The sequence below is a fragment of the Papio anubis genome, chromosome 2 (assembly GCF_008728515.1).
Source record: "Papio anubis isolate 15944 chromosome 2, Panubis1.0, whole genome shotgun sequence".
NCBI lineage: Eukaryota > Metazoa > Chordata > Mammalia > Primates > Cercopithecidae > Papio > Papio anubis.
The window spans coordinates 17,994,698-18,012,417 of NC_044977.1; the positions used below are offsets into that span (position 1 = coordinate 17,994,698).

A 17,720-nucleotide genomic window follows, 5' to 3' on the forward strand; every position below is an offset into this window, starting at 1 on the left:
ATGACTTTCTAAGCATAATAGCAATGGAAGGTATCAATAAGAAGATCAGTAGATTAAAACTTATTCCCAATTTTCAAACTCTTTTATGTCAAGTAACATAAGCAAGAATAAATTTAAATGGAAAATGAGAAAATTATACACAAAAAAATGACAGAGAATGCTTTAACTGATAAGCAATTTAGACACCAACTAACCAACAGAAAAGGCAAACAATATAAACAAATCTTTCAAATAAAAGAAGTCTAATCTGTTAATAAGTGAAAAAAGTTTATTTTCACTAACAATCAAGGAAATGCAGGCCAGGTGCGGTAATACCTGGGATTACCTGTAGGTAATTACAAGCTGTAATCCCAGCACTTTGGGAGGCTGAGACGGGCGGATCACAAGGTCAGGAGATCGAGACCATCCTGGCTAACATGGTGAAACCCCGTCTCTACTACAAAATACAAAAAACTAGCCGGGCGAGGTGGTGGGCGCCTGTAGTCCCAGCTACTCGGGAGGCTGAGGCAGGAGAATGGCGTAAACCCGGGAGGCGGAGCTTGCAGTGAGCTGAGATCCGGCCACTGCACTCCAGCCTGGGCAACAGAGCAAGACTCTGTCTCTAAAAAACAAAACACAAGCCAGGTGCAGTGGCTCAAGCCTGTAATCCCAGCACTTTGGGAGGCCAAGACGGGCGGATCACGAGGTCAGGAGATCGAGACCATCCTGGCTAACACGGTGAAACCCCGTCTCTACTAAAAAAATACAAAAAAATAGCCCGGCGAGGTGGTGGGCGCCTGTAGTCCCAGCTACTCGGGAGGCTGAGGCAGGAGAATGGCGTAAACCCGGGAGGTGGAGCTTGCAGTGAGCTGAGATCCGGCCACTGCACTCCAGCCTGGGGGACAGAGCGAAACTCTGTCTCAAAAAAAAAAAAAAAAAAAAAAAAATCAAGGAAATGCAAACTAAAATGAGAATTTTTCCCCATTAAATTGATAACAATAATAATAAATGATAATGTCCTGAGTGAGTCAGAGTTGATAAGGCTGGCACTCATATACCCTGCTAGGAGTGGAGTACAAATTGGTAGCATTTTTTAGAAATTCAATTGGCAATATATATCAGGAACCTTAAGTTTGTAAGTTATTTCTGAGAATGTACAAAGGTGTTCATTCTAACATTATAGGAACGTATATTTGGAAACCAGTATCCAACAGCAGAAAAGTGGCTCAATTGTGCTGCATCCATAATATGTGAATACGATTGTCTAACGCAGTACTATTCAAAGTCTGGTCCTTGGAGCAGCAGCAGCAGCAGAATCACCTGGGACCTCATTAGAAATGCACATTATCTGATCAGATCCACTGAAGCAGAATCTCTGCAGGAGTGGGGCCCAGCAATATTCTAACTGCCTCTTTAGATGATTGTTTTGCTTGCTCACATTTGACATCTAGCATTTTAAAGTAACTTAAAATGGTGATAATTTGGAGGTTGTTATAGGAATTGGGTAGAATGGGAAGTTTGTACTTTTTCTTCTTTGATTAGTTAGGTCAGATTTTTTTTCTTTGGTACTAGTCGATTAAAAAGAGAGAAGATACTTTTCCTCTTATTTTTACCAAATAATAACTTGTTAGTAGACTAATTCCTTGTTAATAGAATAATTGCTTAAGGCAGTTCTCCAAAGTCTCCTCAACAAAGAATGGTGGTTCTTGATTTAGGAGGAAAGGGAAAACCACCTGACTGCCAGTTTGACTGAGATGCCAGCTTCCTTCAGGCCTAGCTTTGAAAATCTCACAGTTTACCAGGCTTAGAATTACAGTTTCAACAACTTCCTCCTGACATCTGTCAATATACTTAAGAATTATAATTTAGGCCAGGCGTGGTGACTCATGCCTTTAATCTCAGCACTTGGGAGGTTGAGGCAGGCAGATCACCTGAGGTCGAGAGTTCGAGACCAGCCTGACCAACATGGAGAAACCCCGTCTCTACTAAAAATAAAAAATTTGCCTGGTGTGGTGGTGCATGTCTGTGATCTCAACTACTTGGGAGGCTGAGGCAGGAAAATCACTGGAACCCAGGAGGCTGAGGTTCTCATGCCATTCTCCTGCCTCAGCCTCCTGAGCAGCTGGGACCACAGGCGCCCGCCACCACACCTGGCTAATTTTTTGTATTTTCGGTAGAGACGGAGTTTCACCATGCTAGCCAGGGTGGCCTCGATCTCCTGACCTCGTGATCCGCCCGCCTCAGCCTCCCAAAGTGCTGGGATTACAGGTGTGAGCCAATGTGCCCGGTCAATATATGTAGAGAATCCTTTACTATTAATGATAATTTTGAGAATCTGTATTTTATTTTAAAGTTGTTTTGGCTCTGTGATATGAATTATTAAAAGCAATGATATATTTAAGTTTTTTATTCATGATCATGAGTATATCTCAAATATAAAACGTTATTTTAAGAGCTTATAGGGAGAGGATGATTAATGGATATAAAATTACAGCTAGATCTACATAGGAGGAATAAGTTCTAATGTTCTGTAGTACTGTAGGATGACTATGGTTAACAATAATCGATCATATATTATCAAACAGCTAGCAGAAAGGACTAAATGTTCACAACACAAATGATAAATGCTTGTGATGGATATGCTGATTTCTCTGAATTGATCATTACACAGTGTATACCTGTATCAAAATATCAGTCTGTACGTCATAAGTATGTACAATTATTACATATCAATTAATAAAAGAGCTTATGCTTTTGAAATTACTAGGAGATTTCAGTGTCACATACAAACATTTCAATTTTTTGATATTAGCGGGAATGAATTTACTTAAATTTTTTCATTGCCTTTTTCATGGACGAATGCTCCTACTTTAAAAAAATAAATCAAGGCTTATTAAAAAGGGTTAATAGCTTAAACAAGGTAATAAAACATCCTATACTGCATAACAGATGCTCATTACTATGCTATCAAATATAATTTTCCTAATTACCATTAATACAGCTTTCAGAATTTAGACAAGTTATTACAAGTTAAGTATCCCTTATCTAAAATGCTTGGGACCAGAAGTGTTTTAGATTTTCAATATTTTTTCAGATTTTAGATTTTTTGGGGGGCGGGTATTTGCATAGGCATAATGAGAAATCTTGGGGATGGGACCTATGCCTAAACACAAAATTCATTTATGTTTCATTTGCATCTCATACACGTGATTTAGGGGCATGAAGCAAAGTTTGCTCCTGAAAGTTTGTACCCAGAAAGCAAAGGTGCTTGTTGATTTGTTTGAGTTATAGATTGTAGATATGAGACCTTTGTCAGATGCATATTTTGCAGATATTTTCTCCCATTCTGTAGGTTGTCTGTTTACTCTGTTGTTAGTTTCTTTTGCTGTGCTGAAACTCTTTAATTAGGTACCACTTGTCGATTTTTTTGTTGTTACAATTGCTTTTGGAGTCTGTCATGAAGTCTTTGCCAAGGCCAGTGTCCAGAATGGTATTTTCTAGGTTTTATTCTAGGGTTTTTATAGTTTTAGGTTTTATATTTAAGTTTTTAGTCCATCTCAAGTTGATTTTTGTATATGGTGAAAGGTAGGGGTCCAGTTTCAATCTTCTGCATATGGCTAGCCAGTTATCCAAAGGACATAAACAGACACTTCTCAAAAGAAGACACACACCTGGCCAACAAGCTTAAGAAAAAATGCTCAATATCACTAATCATTAGAGAAATGCAAATCAAAACCACAGTAACATACCATCTCTCACCAGTTAGAATGACTATTACCAAAACATCAAAAAACAACAGGCTGGTGAGGTTGTGGAGAAAAGGGAACCCTTGTACCCTGCTGGTGGGAGTGTAAATTAGTTCAGCCATTGTGGAAGGAAGTGTGGTCACTCCTCAAAGAACTGAAAACAGAATTACCATTTGCCCCAGCAATCCCATTACTGGGTATATAACCAAAGAAATATAAATCATTCTACCATGAATACACATGCATATGTCTGTTCATTGCAGCAATATTCACAATAGCTAAGACATGGAATCAACCTAGATGCCCATCAGTGGGGGACTGGATAAAGAAAATGTGGCGCAAAAACAGCAGGGAATACTACACAGCAATTAAAAAGAATGAAACCATGTCCTCTGTAGCAACATGGATGGACTAAGAGACCATTGTCATAATCGAATTAACCCTTTTATGCTTAGCGTTCCACTAATGGAACGCTAATGTGGGAGTTCTTTACATCCTGCTGCTCAAGCTTATTGCCAAGGTCTGATTTTTCAAACTCAAAAAATTGCAAACTCCCACATAAAATGCAAGAACAGAAAAAACAAATACTGCATGTTCTTACTTCTAAGTGGGAGCTAGACATTGAATACATGTGGACACAAGGGAGCAACAGACACCAGGGCCTATTTGAGGGTGGGAGGAGGATGAGGATTGAAAAACTACCCACTGGGTATTAACGCTGATTAGCTGGGTGACAAAAGTATCTGCACATGAAACCCCTGTCACATGCAACTCATCCATTTGACAAACACGCATGTGTACTCCTTGAACCTAAAATAAAAGTTGGAAAGAAGAAAAAATGATAAATTTTCCACTTGTGATATCATGTTGGTGCTCAAAAATTTTTGGATTTTGGAGCATTTTGGATTTCAGATTTTCAGATTAGGAATGTTCAGCCTGTATTTACTATGTAAAGTGAGTTTAAAAAAAAATCCTCACCAAAAGGCAATGTAAGTGATTTGATCTTCACTTAATAGTTTTGTCATTGTTTTTAAATTATAACTGACTCTACAAATTTTGTTTTTAATATCCATAAAACCTTTATGAAAACCTGTGTGGCAACATTTTTAGATTGTTTTCTGTATATTAACTCACGTTTCTAGGGTAGTTTACATAGGAAGCTACTTTATTGTTGGGTTAATTTTTTTTTCAGTTCTATTTTTCACAGGTACATATGCATAATGCTAAACTCTTCTGTGAAAGCTCCTGTGATTTTTTTTTTTTTTTTTTGCTTTGCTTTCCATAGAGAAGTTAAAAAGCCTTTTCTATTATGAGAGAAGATATTCTTTGTAATTTGAAAGGAAATAAATCTTACTGCTAAAAAAAACAAACAGTAGCTTAGCCGGGCACAGTGGCTAATGCCTGTAATCCCAGCACTTGGGGGCGGCTGAGGCGGGCAGATCACTTGAGGTCAGGAGTTCGAGACCAATCTGGCCAACACAGTGAAACCCCATCTTTCTCTACCGAAAACATAAAAAATTAGCTGGGTGTGGTGGTGCGTGCCTGTAATCACAGCTACGCAGGAGGCTGAGGCGGGAGAATCACTTGAACCTGGGAGGCTAAAGTTGCAGAGAGCCAAGATCATACCACTGCACTCTAGCCTGGGTGACAGAGCGAGACTCCATCTCAGAAAATAATAATAATAATAATAATAATAATAATAATAATTTGCCATATTTTCCTAAATGTGAATTAAGTACTTTTGGTATAAGTCTAGTTATTATGTTCAGGCTGCTATTATAGAATTTTCTTTGAAGAATGATACATGTCTTTGGTTAACCTTTGTATTATCAAGTGTATCAAATTTTTCTAGAATAGAGCATAGCTGTATGTATTACCTAGAGGCTTAATAAACCTTCATATAATGAGTAATTATGTATTGGGCTAAAATCTGTAAAACCTTTTCAGATTTTCAATACGTATGCCTACTTCCTTAAATACTCGAAATTTTTAGATATTTTACTTTTTTTCTCGCTGTTCTTTGGATTATGTACCTTTGGTGTGTAGCGTAAGCTGTAGATCCTATGTACAATTACAAAATGCGTGAAGTTAATACTCCCTTTTCTCTATGTAGCTTGTGAAAATACAAATGATATAAATATAGAATAAAAATGTGATGGTAACTTCCGTGTGAGAGAAAACTAAGTACGAAATTCTGTTCTTACATATGAATCCTCCTATTGTTAAATACAATGTGGAAAAAAAAGTTTTTTAATTTTTAATTTTCCATCTTCAGCTTATTTCTAGCTATATGCTTTTTGGCATTTATATTTACTAGGGAAAAATTAAAAATTAAATAACAACTTTATGTTCCTAAGATTATTTAATTGTATGAACTCAACTATACTCCATGAAAGATGATCTAAAACATAATGTTGGCTTGACTTAACCTTTTAAAAAGGGAGAGTTTTAAAAAAGATAGAGGGAGTGTAGCTCATTAGTACCTGAAGGGACTGACTATAACATATGAAGCTGAACTTGTAACTTTGATTTCCTATTCTTTAAATATAATATAATTGTTTAGTCTAAAGAATGTATGTTTTAATTACAAGTATATAATTCCACTTCCAGTGCAGCATATTAGTTAGAAATTTAAACCAGTGCATGTAACTTAATATAAATTAACTTAATCAACTTTGTTGAAAGTACTCAGAAAGCCCTAAAAAATATAAAACAATGATTCCCACCACCTACCCTGCAAAGGACCCCAATACCAAAAGGTATCACTATAGTGAGTTGAAATGTAATGGACTTTTTCTGTTTTTTATGAGAAGTCTTTTTGGATCAAAAGTTGCATTGATGCAGGATAAAATGCTTTGAGGTTTGATTAAGAGAGAGTTGGTAGCAAGAGGACCTAAATTTACTACACTAGAATAAATTTCTGTTCCTCATCTCTTATTTCCACTGACCATAAACATTTATTGGTATTGATTTCTTCAGAATTATTTTTGTGATCTTTTGCAAAAAGAAACATTGCAGTCTGTTTACAGGAGGTTTTAGGTATGAAATGTTAAAACTTTGAAAGAAAAAAACCTGTCATTTATTTAGACTCTGTACCTTCATATGTTGTTCTGAAAGGCTTTTGTATTTTCTGAATAACTTACATATTTTGATATGGTATTTTACCAATAGCATTAATTTACCTATTTTTTTTCTTCTTGCGTATTTTCACGAACTGGTTGCCTTATCCAACTTTTTTCTTTCATTGTTTTATTTTTATATTCACCATTCATTCATTCATTCATTCATTCAACTTTTGGGGTTTTGTTGGTAGTTACAAATTAAATGTTTAATCCTATTATCATATAGCTTACTTTGAATAAAACATGATACATTATTAAAATTGGTATGAAGTATCTCTACTTTATGAAACAGAAAATGTTTGGTACAAAACTTTTTTTCCATATTGCATATAACAATAGGAAGATTCATATGTAAGAACAGAATGTTGTACTTAGTTTTCTTACACATAGAAGTTGCCATCACATTTTTATTAGATATTTATGTCATAGTTGGCTCTGTGCAAGAGGCTTACATAGAGAAATTAATAAAAACAATACGTTGGGCTCTGTCTTCATAAGGATTAGATTTTTAAAAAATACCAATGAGGAAAGACCCAAATGTCAAATAGTGGTATCCTATCCAAGTTTTTTTCGTAACAGTCCTTGATCTAGCCTGAAACTCATGCAGCAACTACAACCATTTTTGGAACACAAAGCTTTTCTTTTTGCATCTCCTTTAATGCTTTATAATGGACAGTAAAAATAAACGAATATAACTAACATAATTTTTTACAGTGCTGATGCATTAGTATTTTAAGGGGCCAGGAAATATATAGGTTGAAATGAATTATTTCAGCTAAAATTTAAGAAGTATTTAAGAGACACAGTTGGTGAAGTTTTTACATGTCAAAAGAGATATAATTTCTCTTTTATCAATTAGACAAATCTAGAACTCTTAATGTAACTGCTTTCAAGTTGACAATAAAATGTATTTTTTAGGTATTGGAATACTGATAACTGAATTTCTAAATTGTTCATGTTTATTTCATAGTAATGGTTTGGTTAATCATATGTCTAATCAGAAAATAATCAAGTAGAACACACATCCGATTTTTCCGCCATACTGTTTTTTAAAAAATAATTTCTTTTTTTTTTTTTTTTGAAACGGAGTCTTGCTCTGTGCCCCAGGCTGGAGTGCAGTAGCGCGATCTCGGCTCACTGCAAGCTCCGCCCCGCTGGGTTCACGCCATTCTCCTGCCTCAGCCTCCAGAGTAGCTGGGACTACAGGCGCCCGCCACCTCGCCCGGCTAATTTTTCTTGTATTTTTAGTAGAGACGGGGTTTCACCGTGTTAGCCAGGATGGTCTCGATCTCCTGACCTCGTGATCCGCCCGTCTCGGCCTCCCAAAGTGCTGGGATTACAGGCTTGAGCCACCACGCCCGGCCTAAAAAATAATTTCAACTTTTATTTTAGTCGGGTGCATATGCAGGTTTATTACATGGATAAATTGCGTGTTGTGAGGGTTTGGTGTACAGATTATTTCATCACCCAGGTAATGGACATAGTACCTGACAGGCAGTATTTTAGTCCTCACCCTCTTCCCACCTCCCCACTCAAGTAGGCCCCAGTGTTTATTGTTCCCTTCTTTGGATCCATGTGTACTGAATGTTTACCTTCCACTTATATGTGAGAACATGTAGTATTTGGTTTTCCTGTGTTAATTTACCTAGGATCATGGCCTCCACCTGCATTCATGTTGTTGCAAAGGACAAAATTTTCTTCTTTTTTCTGTCTGCATAGTATTCAATGGCATATATGTACCACATTTTCTTTATCCAATCTACCATTGATGGACACCTAGGTTGATTTCATGTTTTTGCTATTGTGGATAGTGCTCATATGAACATATGAACATATGAGTGCATGCTATTTTTTATAGTCAGGAAATTGAAAAGTAATTAGAGTTCAAAATTTAAAACATTTTAATTATCACATATAAAAATGAAGACATTAGTTTGAAATAGATTACTTAGCACTAAGTATCATTGCTTTACTTATTCATTAATTCATGAGAAGGTATTAAGCATATACAATTTGCCATATCTTGTGTGGGGCACTTAAAAACAGAAAGATGATTAGGACACAGTACCTTCCCTCAAATAGCCACCAGGCTAGTGGGGAAGATAAATAAGTGCATAGATCTTTATGATTTAATGTGACAAACGCTGTGCTCTGTGCACCCGGAGATCAAAGACTAACTGTCCATCTTAGTAGTGGAGGGATAGGTTTGCATGGAAATTTTTTGTGTGCTGAGTCTTAGAGGGCATTAGAGTTTCCTTCTGATGCTGGCATTAAAGGACAGAGAATGATGCATGTAATTGGCTGCAAGATAGTATGGCATGATGTGAGAACTCGTGGGGGTAGATTCTCCAAAGGAAATTGGGTGCTGAGAGCATCAGGATCTTTATACTGGGGTTAGTTTTCTATACTTCCTCTAGACATCTTTTTTGATTTCGGCATTTGCCCAAGCAGTTTAATACTCACTATACTAATTGTATAGTGAGAATTTTGATGCAGTTTTGTCATTTATTGAATCAACAAATACATACTGAGTGCTTACTGTGGGCTAGATATCTTGCCATCTGTTTTCCTTTAAAATGTTTCCAACTTATGTGCTAAATGTTGCTGTTCAAATTCACATCTAAGAGTAAAGGAATAGAAGGTCATTATGATGCTTTAATGTGGTGGAGAAATCAGTGATGTATCCCTAAACTTGTCGTAATATGAGGCCCAAAGTCAATCTGGTTACTTAGAAGTCAGACACTCCTTTGAGATTAGAACTAGGACCCAAGGCTTGAACTCATATTCTGTTAACCACAGTCAGAGCTATGTATGTAATCAGGTAAGAAGGAGTAATTCTAAGGAACTCAAACATTCTTCATGCTGCATTGACATTCAGGTGCTGCTTGTTAAATTTTTATTATTTTTAATAAAGATAAATTTAAAGCATTCTATGATTTACTCCCCAAATTGGTACATATTAAGGGAAGTGGTGTTTAAAAGATGTACTTTTACCACAGTTGCTGGGATTAGTAGTAAGTATTATTAGTTGTATTTCCTGATACTCTCATACTTTCTTTTTACAGACAAATCGATGGTAAACCAGAGGAGCCTTCAGTAACATATGCAACATATCGAGGCCCAAGTCACATTAGGAAATATTTAAAGCAACAGACGGGCTTGGCAACTGTGAATACCTTGGACACAGAAAATGAAAGTTCTGACTCTAGTATAAATAGACACATTGACCCTGGAAGTGAGATTGAGGCTAGGATATTGCCACTGTTGTTATCAGCTAGTACAGACTCATCTATGAAAGGAAATCTACTTGAAGGCCCATTAGAAGACTCTGATTGTAGCAAAACAAATCTCAACACAGAAAGTTCTTTGACAAATAACCCAGAACTGCAGAATATTGCCTCTTCCAATAATTTTTTAAATAAAAATGCTTGGGGGGGTAATGAGAGAAATAGGTCATCCCCTTCTTCTGTGACGAACTCCAGCTATGATGGAGAATCTGACTCACAGCACCATTTAAGTTGTGAACCAGTTTCTCAGACTAACAGAAATTTGGTATGTTCAGCATTGTTCACAGGAAGTAGCAGTAGCAATGTCCCTTGCAGCCCAGATTTTCAGAGAGTAACTACAACAGAAAATACAATAAAAGAAAACACTGTGATGAGTAATGGGACATTGGTGCAAAGAGAGGAGCTTGTTGAGCCTCAGGGCCCTGCTATTTCTAATTTCTCTTGTACCAAATCTGATGGGAGTGACACTACTGAACAGGAAAGTACAAATTTGCCAAGTCCAAATAAATCAATTAGGCATGAAGATCTGCAGTTGCCAGAGAGTGAGTGTTCTGACAAGCAAACCATAGATAACTCATCAAAGCAAGCTGCCACTCACACCAGTGTCGTTGCTCTTCAGAGACATGCTGTGACAAACACAGAACTTGTAAATGAAGGAAAGAGATTGTCTGCCCAAGACTCACAGAAAAATGTGGTTGTTAGAGAAATCAGGCAAGAAACAGAAAGTGCCTCAGCTAGTGCATCCATAGCTTCAAGTCATGTAAAAGCTCCAGAAGATAAAATTGAGTCATCACCCAAAGATACTGACCAATACTTTGAAACCAAAGCCAAAAAGCTTGATTTTAGGTCCCATGATAAAATTCCTCATATTAGAATGAATAGAAAAGACCGGACCTCCTTAAATTACGTCAGTGAATCAGCAGTTGTAGCATGCTTAGTAAATAAAAATGCACCTGAGTTGAAATTTGAACTTAATAGAAGTCACATTTCAGAAACTCCTCTTGACTCTGAGAGTCCTCAACAAACTAAAGTATCACCTGATGCTAAAATATGTCTTAGCCTTGACTGTAAAAAACTAAATTTCAATATTTCACCTCCTACCTTTGTTTCTGGAGTTGGGATGCTGAGCAAGTTGGATGTTCCTGATTTAATGAATGAGGGTTCTCCTGTGCCCATTGAAACTGGGAAGGTCAACACTGTTGGTATTTCCTGTCAGCCTAGTAAGTGTAAAGAAGAAAATGTGAAAAACCATGTTGAGGCTGCAGGCGGGAAGAGTCCTCCTCTTTCCTTTTGCCTTGAATATACATCTGCAATTTTTGAATCCAAGGAAATTCTTTCTAATAGTGAAAAATGCCAGGTTCTTCCAGATTCTGAAGCCAGTGGCCCTCACTTAACTGGGATGGAGCTATTGAGCTTTGACTCTGGAAACCTCTCTAAGGATTGCAGTTCCATTTTATCTCAAGACCCTAATAGAGGAATGTCTTCAAACACTAAAGCAAATATGAGCATAATAGAGAAGTCTGATTCTCTTTCCTTGGAAGCCAAAACTGCTAACATTGTATCAAAAGCTGAAATTGATGGTCAGAACAATGTTCCTGTGGAGTCACATTCTGGAAGAGGAAAAACTATATCCTTGTCCAAGGTATCTTTTTCACAAGCGGAGCCCAGAGACATTTCTCAGGATAAAATGTCTTCTTTTCCATTGAAAATTACCCATGTTCCAGAAAAGCCTATTTTATCAGAATTAACATTTCTAGAAGTTGAACAGGACAAAAGTTTTCAATCAATTAATCATAATGAGATTGGAGAGAAATGTTCAGACGCTGGCCTAAAAGAGAATTGCCAAGCTGAGCTTTCTCCTGCTACCTCCAAATATGAAGATATACCAGAAACAGAGGTAGATGCCTTAGGCTCTCCTCCTGCTCTTCTTAAAAGTATTATATCTGGGATTTTACCACCTGCTCGTGATGAGAAAGTCAGTAGGCAAATGGCACAGAATTGTGAAGCTAACACTTACATGATTCATCAATCTTTGGATATTTGTGGGACTAAAAAGATTTCTGGTCACTCAGAAATGGCAGAACTCAGCTTAGCTAATATTTTCCATAAATTCCAAGAAACTGGCAGCTCAAAAGTAAATTCACCTTTTCTGGATTCTGATTCCAGTTTGGGAAAAAATGTTTCTGCATCTGAGGACTCAAGCTTCCTTAATGTACCTTCTGTGCTGAGATCAGAAAAGAAATCCTCATCTTACAGAAAGAAAGAGAACATCCATTTTTTAAAAGGTGGTATTGATAGTGTGTCATCTTCCTCTAGTTACCCTGAAGAAGTTAACGTGATAATAAATTCACATAAGCCCCAAAATAATTTGGATTCTATACAAGTTACCAAAGATCTCACACATGAAGGTACCTCTGTAACTGACCCGTTGTACCCTAACACCTCTTATTTGGAATTTGAAACATCTATCTCAATTGGGACAGAAGTAACCCCATTTCAGGAACATTTTGGGAAGATATCCACTGATTTCCCAACCACTGCCCGATTTGACAATCCCGTGGAAGCAGAGACTGGAGCAGTTGCTGGGCCTGCAGTGTCAGTTAACAGCTCAGGCCAACAGTGTTCTGAAGCCTCTGCTGAGCACATAGAAGCCAGGGGAAGAGCACATGACCAACTTTTGGACCTCGAAAGTAGTTTACTCAAAAAGGCCGACACATTGATTGGTGAGATTTTTAATTCTGTCAGGGAAGAACTAAAATTCAAACACACAGTGAGTACCTGCCAGGAGCACATAGCCATAGAAGGCATAATGAATCAGGGTACCCTGAAAGAAGACGTCTCTGAGAAAAACCCATTAGAAGTGACACTAACAGAGATCCAACAGACAGAGGGTTTGGAAGAGCAGGGCATGGAAAACATGTCAGAAGTCGAAGAGAAGCCCTGTGATTCACCAGCAGTTGGTGAGAAGAGTCTTCTTGTTGATCCTGATAGTATGAATGTATCTTGTTTGTTAGAAGATAAAGCTAGGGAATTAGTCAGTGAGATTATTTATGTAGCCCAAGAAAAATTGAGAAATGATGCTTTTGAAGATACTGAGGATACTTGGGATTCTGAACTTCAGGCAGATCCTTCAAAAATTCTGAACAGTGATAGTGTTAAGCCACATGATGTAGTTAGAGAGTTCTTGGTATCAGAACAGCCAGTAAATCAAAGCACACAAATTAGTGAAAATAAAGTATTAAGTAAATTCTTCTCTGTAAGTAACTTAGCTAGTGGCACAGAGTCAATTAAGGGAAGAGAAATTGTTCTCTACCAAAAATCCCCATTTTCTGGAAATGGATCTGGACTGTCTGATAGTATAAATTTGCAGGAATCAGATACGGTTTTACTAGCTGAAGACATGTCACGTAAACGGTCAGATGATAGGGTAAAAACACATTTATTTTGCAATGAGGACTGTAATGAGACAATGGAAATAGAGAATGTGGATAATAACAAAACTGAGACAGAGGATAGAAGAACTCTTGTATTAAATTTCAAATGGCCTCCACTTGTGAATGATGACATCCATGCACCTGGTACATCTAAAAGCAGTTTGTCTGATAGCCTTGTATGTATATCTGAAAAAAACTTGCCAGGACACAGTAAAAACACACCTCTTGCAATGTCAGAAGTAGGGAAAGTACACAAGAAGGATAATGAAATAAATATAGGGAAAATTGAGCTTATACCTTCCATGTTAGAAACGGGGAAAACAAACAAAAAGGATGCTGAATTGAATATTCTGAAATACGAGGCAGTCCCTCCTATGTTAGAAATGGGAAGAGTACATAAAATGGATGCTGAAATGAATGTCAAGAAAACTGAACCAAAAGCTAATGTTTTTAAAATGGGAGAAGTATACCAAATGGATGCTGAGAGCTGTATTGAAAAAACTGAGGGATCACCTGTCATTTTAGGAATGGAAAAAGCTTATAAGATGAAGGATACCGAAGGGGATGTTGGCAAAATTGAGGTGATACCTGTTATGCCAGAAGTGAAAAATGTCCACCAAAAGGATGCTGAAGGGTATATTGTAAAGACTGAGATGGCACCTGTTACAATTCACATGGAAAATATTTACCAAACGCATGCTGAAGGGGATATTGGCAAGACTGGGGCAATACCCTTGTCAGAATTGGAAAATATCTACCGAAAAGATGGTGAAGGGATTAGTGAAAAGGCTAAAGGAATACCCATTACATTAGCAATGGAAAATGCTTACCAAAAGGATGCTGAAGGGGATATTGCAAAGGCTGAAGGGATGCCTGTGAGGTTAGAAATGGAAAATACTTACCCAAAGGATACTGAAAGAGATAGTGGCAAAACTGAGGTGATGCCCGTTGCATTAGAGGTAGTAAATACTTACCAAAGAAATGCCGAAGGGTTTACTGGGAACACTGAGGGATCTATGTTGAAAATGGAAGCTACTTGCCAAAAGACTGCTGAAGAGGTCATTAAGAATACTGAAATAGTACCGTGTGTGTTAAAAGTGAAGGAAGCACACGAGGCAGCACCTGCCCCCTTAGAAATAGAAAAAGCATGCAAGAGAGATGTTAAAGACACTATTGGAGCAACTGTGTCCTTACCCTCTGTGATAGAAATGGAAAAAATATCCCCAGAAGATTGTGGTGAGAATATTGGGAAACACGAAGTGTTACCCACAGTGGTAGACATTGAGAAAATACATGGACCAGGACTGGGATTGACCATTACACAAGTGGAGGCCATGCCTCCTGCATTTGAAAGTAAAACACTACAAGAGTATGCTGAAGGGAGTGTTGGAGAAACAAAGGAAGAACCTACTGAAATAAAGGAAGGCTTGATAGCACATGAGAATAGACTTGCTACACATTTCAGGGGTTATGAATCCCCTACATTAAGTAAGGATTATGAGGGCTACCCAGCCCCAGCAATGCCAGATTTTCAACCTGGAGATACCATAGTAAGACTAGACAAAAGAATGTCTCTTACTGCAATACATGACAAGAGGAGAGAGACAGATTATAGTGGCAAAAAAGGATATAATTTAGCTTTTGTTCCTCAAGATGAACAAGAAAATTCTTCCTTTACTATATTATACGAAGAGCCCCTTCAAGAAGAGGACAAGTATGCTTCCGCGGAAGCAAGCCAAACACGGTCTGTCTTGTTTCCTGATACGTCCCCTGACAGCATGCCTGTTCTGGCATGTGAAAGGTCTGAGAGTAGAACTGACCTTGTCCATCACTTTGAAAAAGGTACTAAATTAGGTGAGACATTTGATAGTGATAGTTCAGAAATGTTCTTATCAGTGGAGGCCAAAAGGTACAAAATTTATCCTTTAGCATTGTCTCCCATTTATGAGGATGACAGCTCACAGGAGGACATTCTATCCAGTGAGGTTTCACCTGGTCACCATGGCCCCAGGAAATCAAGAGAGAGTGAAAACCAGCCCTCTTCTGTTTTATCCCTTCTCCAGTCAGTGTCAGAGCGTTTAAAGATGAATTTTGATGAAGATGACAGAGAGGCAGCTGAGGAGGAAGAAGAGGAGGAGGCAGCAGTATTGCATAAAGATCTGAGAGCTGGAAGCGGGGAGCATGTTACCTTCCAGTTGCCAGATCCTTCTATCACGTTTTACCCTGATGACCAGGAAAGCATTGGAATTTCTAAGAATTCATATGTGATGCCAAGTGAACCTACTACCTCCAATCTGCAAGTTGGTCTGTGGCCAGAAAAGACCTCATTTCTCCAGAAATCTGACCTTACTTCTAAACTACATTCTTCTTTAAAGAGTGCTTATCATCAGTATCTGCAGACTTCCCAAAGTCATTCCTCAGAAAAAGGAGCCAGATTTGGTGGAATTCTTCAGGAACCAGTGTCCAAGTATTTCCGTGTTCAAGACAACCCAGGCAGATTGAGCCCATTTATAGAGGTAAGTTATTTTGTTTATTATATTAATAATAATTATTAAAGCTTTGGGTCATGAAATTATCTAAAGGCTTATTAAGAAAAATCAATGTTTTGGCCAAGCATGCTGGCTCACACCTGTAATCCCCGCACTTTGGGAGGCCGAGGCAGGTGGATCACGAGGTCAGGAGTTCAAGACCAGCCTGGCCAAGATGGTGAAACCTCGTCTCTACTAAAAATAAAAAAAAAATTGCCAGGCATGGTGGTGGGCGCCTGTAATCCTAGCTACTGGGGAGGCTGAGGCAGAGAATGGTTTGAACCCGGGAGGCAGAGGTTGCAGTGAGCCAAGGTCGCACCAATGCACTCCAGCCTGGGCGACAGAGTGAGGCTCCATCTCAAACAAACAAAACAAAACAAAAAAGAAAATCAATGTTTTGAGTTTGTAGAAGTTACATAAAGTTTGTTTCATAAAAATACCAGATTTATTCTTTGGTTGAAATATATCATAACTCATGTATTTTAGCTGGACTACTTAGGAAACAATTGCTTGGTCAGAATTTAAAAAGCATAATACTGAAGCAAGGTTATTTTGAAGTATTTTGCTAATATTTTTCAAGCTAAATTAAGTGACAGTCTAAATTTCTCAAGGTACTGTATGTGAGAAAATTGTCAGTTTGCATTTAGCTTATTAGTCTAATGAAAAATCTTTCTGTTAAGTAAAATTTTTAAGTATTTGACAGCAGCCTCTCACTACAACAACTCATGTTGTTGTTCATGCAACGCAGGGCAGTGAGCAACCTAAATCAAACAAAAAGAACTGAAAACATTATAGCTGGAAAATGTTTTAAATTAAATTACATTTTTCTTTGATTTAGAAAATTTAAATATTTAATGTAGAATATTTATTAAATATGGGACTTTCCTTTCTGGCATTTCCAATATCATGGTACTTTCAAGATAAAGATAGAGGATGTCCAAGGCCTGTATCTTTACCTCAAACAATCTTCATGGCAAATAGTAATACTCAAAGACCAACCAAAACTTGCAAAGCAAAGTCGTTTTAAAAGATATGATGGGATTTGAAGAAATATTTCTTTCATGGTTCTCCACTGCCTACCAAATCAAGTGGCACCTCTTAACTCTGCATTATAAGGTCCCCAAGTTCTGTTTTGCCAGCCTTGTCTCCCCACACTCTGGGTGCACACTCTGTGTTTCCTACCAGTGCACTTTTCCCCAGTATGGTTCTCTTCCTAGAATTTCTTTATTCACTATCCCGTCACAACCTGCCACATTTTCCATTCACTGAAATGTTGTTTTTCAAGATCCCTCAGTACCACTTCCTCAGAAAAGCCTCTTTGAATCTCTGTGTGCCCTTACCTCCATGCTTGTGCCATTTCCACAACCTAGTGTTTTCCTTGTGTTTTACCTGTGAATGTAACTTAGGCTTAGAAGAGCTATGCAAATATGATCATCTATTTACCCATTCTAAGCTATGTACTTCTTGAGGGCAGAGACAACGTGTTAATTTCCTGTATGTTTGTATTTATATCACTTTTATCTAGAGAAGCACCTCGCTCATAATGATCACTAACTAAATATGTGATAAATTGGATACATGACTGCTAAGAAAATGAATTATGCATCTTTCACCGATGTTTCTT

General features: G+C 37.6%; 1 protein-coding gene and 1 long non-coding RNA gene across 4 annotated transcripts in view; one reads left to right on the top strand and one right to left on the bottom strand.

Annotated features, from left to right (window-relative positions):
• CRYBG3 (crystallin beta-gamma domain containing 3) overlaps nt 1-17,720 on the top strand; it is a 124,770-nt gene that overhangs the window by 45,162 nt on the left and 61,888 nt on the right. For both annotated transcript variants that reach the window (XM_003893829.5, XM_009198769.3), the window contains exon 4: nt 9,913-16,084. In XM_003893829.5, the coding sequence (XP_003893878.3) occupies nt 9,913-16,084 (6,172 nt within the window). The remainder of the gene's footprint in view (nt 1-9,912; nt 16,085-17,720) is intronic.
• Nucleotides 1-17,720, bottom strand: part of LOC103881073 — a 110,025-nt gene that overhangs the window by 39,465 nt on the left and 52,840 nt on the right. The window contains exons 1-3 of one of the 2 annotated variants that reach the window (XR_004182024.1): nt 12,547-12,638; nt 12,279-12,383; nt 11,236-11,351 (exon numbers count right to left, since the gene is read on the bottom strand). The exons of the other annotated variant lie outside the window; for it this stretch is intronic. This is a non-coding gene — a long non-coding RNA (uncharacterized LOC103881073). Of the gene's footprint in view, nt 1-11,235; nt 11,352-12,278; nt 12,384-12,546; nt 12,639-17,720 lie in introns of those variants that run through there. 2 annotated transcript variants of the gene reach the window in all.